At 32.2% G+C, this 6000-nt stretch overlaps 1 protein-coding gene across 1 annotated transcript; it reads left to right on the forward strand.

The window, feature by feature from the left end:
• The first annotated feature begins 1159 nt into the window (after positions 1–1159).
• On the forward strand, positions 1160–1514 carry LOC109021095 (auxin-responsive protein SAUR50-like). Its single transcript, XM_019003644.2, has one exon. The coding sequence runs from the start codon at positions 1160–1162 to the stop codon at positions 1490–1492; it is 333 nt and encodes a 110-aa protein (XP_018859189.1). The 3' UTR covers positions 1493–1514.
• Positions 1515–6000: the final 4486 nt, after the last annotated feature.

Here is a 6000-nt window from a genome sequence, read left to right on the forward strand (position 1 = left end):
TATTATTGATATTTTGTATACTTAGGTACATTATTATTTTTATTCTTTGAAAAAAGCATTATGGTCAAGAAAGAGGAGAGAATATGGAATGAATGTATGTAAAAGGAACAGGGCAGGGCGTACCATGTTTTGGACCACTTTTTAAGGCATTGCAAGATGGAAATATGGAATGCACTCTTCCTATATCCCATAAATAAACAACACTGGCACGTTCTTAGCAGAGCCATTATGTCGACTGGCCTGAACCGGTGGTCCAACTCCAACATTACTTGAAGTACAGCTTTCCAGCCAGCCAGCCTCTGTTCTAATCCATTTCATCCAGTTTTTGTGTATGTATTCTCTGCATACACCCTGTCCACAGAGTTTCTGATTTTGGGTGTCATTTTCTTTTCTTTTTTCTTTCTGTTTCTGTCAGAAAATGTTGTGTTACTCAAAAATTCCTAAAAGTTACGTTTGGATAGAAGAATTTAGATTTATATTTGGATTTGGATTTAGATTTCAGATCAATGCCATGATTTCAATTTATTTTATTTTAATGACAAGATTTATAAGTGTGAAGACAAGAAAGGGATGAGATCAATGGTGTTCTTTCATTTGAACGCATACGCTGTAATTTGGAAAGGATATATATATTAATATATATATATATATAAATATGATAAGGGTTGATCAATTAACTTTCAAAATATTTTAAGAACAAGAAAGGGAAAGGAACCAATTAATAAAGTTCCGTGGCTATTGAAGCAATTCATGATGTTTGAAGACTGATGTATTACCTACCCAAAAGGCTTAGCTTTCAAATACTCCCATTTCAAGCTTGATAATTTTTCACACAAACACACAGAGAGAAGGGTCCCATGTTGTCTTTACAGGACACAACAATGTAGGGCAAGCCCCAATGGGGTTGGCACCTCTATGCATGGCCTTGATCACAGGCTCCCCCAAAACACTTGTGTCTTCTGTTCTTATGCCCATTTCCACATGATGACTTTGTTTTCCAAACCTCACCATAAATACTCTCTACCTCCTTCATTCCTCCCCCACCACCTTCACTTCACACTCCTTTCTAGCTACTAGCTAGTACCCTAGCTAACCCTTCCCCCAGTACTAGTCCTACTTTTTTTTAGCACAAATTGTCGAAGCATTACTTTGGTGAAAAATGGCTCTCAAAAAATCTAGCAAACTTCCTCATGCAGCAGCTTTGAAGCAGATTCTGAAAAGATGCTCAAGCTTTGGGAAGAAACATGGCTACAATAATGAAGAGGACCTTCCTGATGATGTGCCGAAAGGCCATTTTGTTGTCTATGTGGGAGAGAACAGAAGCAGATACATCATTCCCATTTCATGGCTGGCTCACCCGCAGTTCCAAAGTCTGCTTCAAAGAGCTGAGGAAGAGTTTGGATTTAATCATGACATGGGTCTTACCATTCCTTGTGAAGAAGTTGTTTTTAGGTCTCTAACGTCGATGATCAGATCAAGTTATGACGACTGAAAATAGGGTTCTTTGGAAATATTAAATAACTTCTGCTAGAACTAATTTGAGGGAAGAGATACATTGATCGTGGCCTATAATTAGCCTTTTGACAAACTTTTTACTCTCTAGTACGGCTAGCGCGCGCTTTATGATATGTTTGGCTGCTGGATAAAGTAGAGAGAAAATATTGCAGCGGGAGATCACCATGAGCTTCAAGATTTCAGAAAAAACGTATCTTAGATAGATTTCAATCAGATTAAAGCTGGTGCCTAGCTAGGGACTGATACTCAAAGGATGCAAATGGACAAACAGTGCCACTTGTATTAATTCTTTGTTGGCATGACTTATTGCTTGATTTGCAGAAGGCGCTTACTTATCTGCTTCCAACCATTTTTGTATCACTGTTATGTTCTTATCCTACTGCTTATAATATATATATATATATATATACACATACATATTCTGGTATACGGGCTTGGAAGAATGGAAATCATGCTCACGTACGTCGAATCTGCGTGCAATATTTTACACCAGTATTAAGCATCAACTCTTGATCATATTCAGGCTTCCCTAGATGTTTCTTCATGAAAAAAATAGAAAATAAAATTCTGACACCTGAGAAATTAAACAAGAAAAACATGACCAGAGTTGTCAGAATCATGATATCATCCTGATCAGGTACTGGGGATGCATGGCAGCTACATTGTTTGTTAACTTTCTTTTTTCATTCACAAAAAATATGGGATTCTTAGGCTAGAAAGTGATAACGATATTCCTGTTTATGTTCCGGGAAAGAAAGAGAAAAGGTGTTATACAATAGCGACGTGATCTGGATATATATGTACGTACGGATACTATTATGATGATCGAGGCCGGTGGTGGCCGGGGAGGCCGATCTAATGACTCTCATGATCATCTGAGCCCTGAGGTCCCTCCAACATGATTATTTGTGAGTAATTGGTTTATCACCTGATCCCCTACACATGATTGTTTTTCTTGTATATATTTAAAAATAGAAAAAGAAAAGAGAGAAAAATACCCAGCAATGCCATACTACTTTGGTCATCTTGGATTCAGATTCTCGATTACTAGTAGTGTAGGGATGATGCGATCTAAATTCTTTTCGATCATTTAACTCGTTTAGATGTTGAGATGAGATGCATGAGATGAGAAATTTGTCAATAGTCGTAAAATAATTTGTGAATTATAGTAAAATTATTTGAGTTAAGATCATGTTTTATAAGATTTTAGAAAATGAGAGAAAAAAATTTGAAAAAAATATTATAAAGTTAAAATATTGTTAGAATATAATTTTTTAATATAATTTTTGTTTTCTGATTTAAAAAAATTTGAATTATTTTTTGTGTTTTGTTTAGAAGTTTGGAAAAATTAAAATGATTAGGTAATGATTAGATGAAAAATTTAAAAATTTGAAAATGAAAGTACTTGTATTTATGGTATTTGCATGTTGAGATGAGATGTGATTAATGAGATAAAATGAAATGAGACCATCTTACAATCCAAGCGAGACCTTAAGAATTAGTTAAGATCTCATACACTTACATTAAACACATAATTTCCTCCCCATAATTTATATTTATATTTATTTATTTTATTTTTTGCACATGTGGCGCACATGCAAGCTGTGAGTCTCACTATCACCACCCAACTGGTGCTAGCTATACGTTCCTTAGATCAGGGAATTCTTGATCCCTTGTCATACCCATATATACCAATTAGCATTATTAATGTGATAATTGCATTTAACCTAATCCACTCTAATAACTATATCACCTTTTTTTTTTTTTTTTTTTTTGAGAGCCTTTAATTTCCTTGATCTTAAATTATCTGTTGGGAAACACTAGATTTTCTCATATAATACATGGTCCATATTTTGTTCAGGAAAGAGATCAAAGGGGGCCAAGAGTTCCCCATCACTTATGTTCAAACAATATATTTGAGAAAGAGTACTAAAGTTACATATAATCTCATGGTGTGCAAGTTTTGTTGACTTCATTTTTTAAAAAAAAAAAAAGTGAAATCTATTATTAAAAATTAAATAATCTTTTCATGTAGATTTTTAGATTTACCTACTTTTAGAAAAAATTACGTAAAATTTATACACTCTAAGACTGCAAATATCATTTCTCTTCTGATAATATACTTATGGCTTGTTTGGAGAGTGAGATTAGATGAGAATTTTGTGAATAGTAGTAAGATAGTTTATGAATAATAGTGAGATAGTTTGAGTTGAATATTTTTTAAGTTTTGAGAAAAGAGAGAAAAAAAGTTGAAATAAAAAATATTATAAAGTTAAAATATTGTTAGAATATAGTTTTATAATATTATTTTTATTTAGAAATTTGAAAAGTTTAATGATTTTTTATTTTTTGTTTCAACGTTTAAGAAAGTTGTAATGATTAATTTAAAAATTTTATATTTGAATTATGTTTGGAAATGAGATAATATGAGAATTTTAAAATGAAGACTTTTTCTTGAGAACTGATAACCTATAATGGGGACTAACTCTGAGGCAAAGCTTATATGTGAACAACACATCCATGAAAGAAGATTCCACACTCCTACTCTCTCTCGCAATTTCCTAACTAAATTATACCTATCTTTCCATCCTTTAACGACTCTTTTACTATTTATACACGTGGCTATCATTCTATTAATATATTTAGTTAAACTTACTATTTTTAGAACCGGAGTACTACTACTAAGTATAACTTAAAAATCTACTACTGAACTTAACTTAAAAATACTTTCTTTTATTCTAAAAGCGCCAAGTACAAAATTTTTTATAATAAATAGAATCGTTTTGTATTAAAATACTAAAGTTATAAATGAGAATGTGTTGAAGTATTTATTAAAATTTCTCAAAATTTGTGCCATAATAGTCATAATTTAAAATCTTTGTAGATGATCTAAGCCACCGTCACGTCTCCCTAGACTATGTCTCGTCTTGCAGCTCTACCTTCATAAATATTATGACTTGGGATGGTTTAAAAACATAAAAACAAATTAAAATGAGTCAATGACTCAGTAAGAAACTCATCATAATGTAAATATATTTAACATAAAGTTTTCATAAAATATTTCATGCTGAGAATTAAAATCATAACTGATTATACTGATGCTTATACTATGTATGACTGATTTATTTAAATTAACTGACTAATATGATTTATTTGACTTATATGACTGGCCAACACATTTAACCCTATGTACGAGGTTGTGCAGTAGCCCCACATCTCACGGCTGCAAGGGGAGCCGCTGATAGTATTCTAGCATACTATGGAAAACCGCGCTTGAGTCCGTAGCTTGCACATCCACCCTGAAACTACATTGGTACCATGAAATTATTATCTCATATAATCTCATCATTACAACTTTTTCAAATTCTCACACAAAATATAATAAATAATTCAACATTTTCAAATCTCAATTTAACTTTTACAAATCCCAAAGTAATAATAATATTTTATATTATTTATGCTAACTACCCTCATTGGGAGGCTGCCACTTGAATGTTTGCAATTATTGTCCAAAGACTTTATTGCAATAATGCATTACATATCTCATAAGGGCTTACGTTTATAAAACTATAGATTTTTCTTTTAATTTTATGTTGATTGATTTTATTGTACAATTAAACTAAAGCTTGCATGATGATAATTATGGCTTGTTTACCATTGCATGATGAGGGTCTTTATTTATTGTGAGTTTTTTTTTTTTTGTATTTTTATAGTGAATGCATCTTTGATATCTGTTAATTTGAATAACATTACAATTCTTAATGGATCCAATTTTTAAAAATTAAAAGAGCATGTTACTATTATTCTTGGATGTATGGATATGAACTATGCACTTCGGGTTGATGAGCTTGTAAAACCTACTAATCAGAGTTCTGTTGATCAGATGGAAGCACTCTAATCACATGAGTCTTATGAGCAATGCCTAAAAGTACCCGAGTCAAATAGTAGACTGATTTGTTGTATTTAAAAAGGTAGATACAAGTACCAGAGTCAAATATAAGCAAACTTGTCTCAATGTGGTATAATGACAAAGAAAATATAAGGGAGTACATTATGAAAATGTCAAATTTTGTTACTAGATTGAGAGCACTGTATCTAGAAATTTCTGATAAAATTCATGTGCATCTCGAAATGGAGAAATTGACTCTTAATGAGCTTATTGCTCAATGTGTGCAAGAGGAAGAGAGATTGAAATATGAAAGGACAGAAAGTGCTCACCTAGAAACTTTTCCTTGTGGAGATTTGAGCACCAAGAAATGAAAGAAGAATAATAAAGCTAAGGAAATTGCAAATGTTAAGACTTCACAGGCAATTGTGCAACAGAGACAAGATAAGGTTTCTAATTGTTACTATTGCAAGAAGACTGATCATGTGAAAGAATTATCTCCAGTATCAGGATTGGCTCGCAAAAAAGGGTGATTTTTCTATTTTTTTATGCACTGAAATTAATTTGGCTACTACTACTCACATAAGTGCTATTATGCA

Source organism: Juglans regia, chromosome 8, assembly GCF_001411555.2.
Source record: "Juglans regia cultivar Chandler chromosome 8, Walnut 2.0, whole genome shotgun sequence".
In the NCBI taxonomy this organism is placed as follows: Eukaryota; Viridiplantae; Streptophyta; class Magnoliopsida; order Fagales; family Juglandaceae; genus Juglans; species Juglans regia.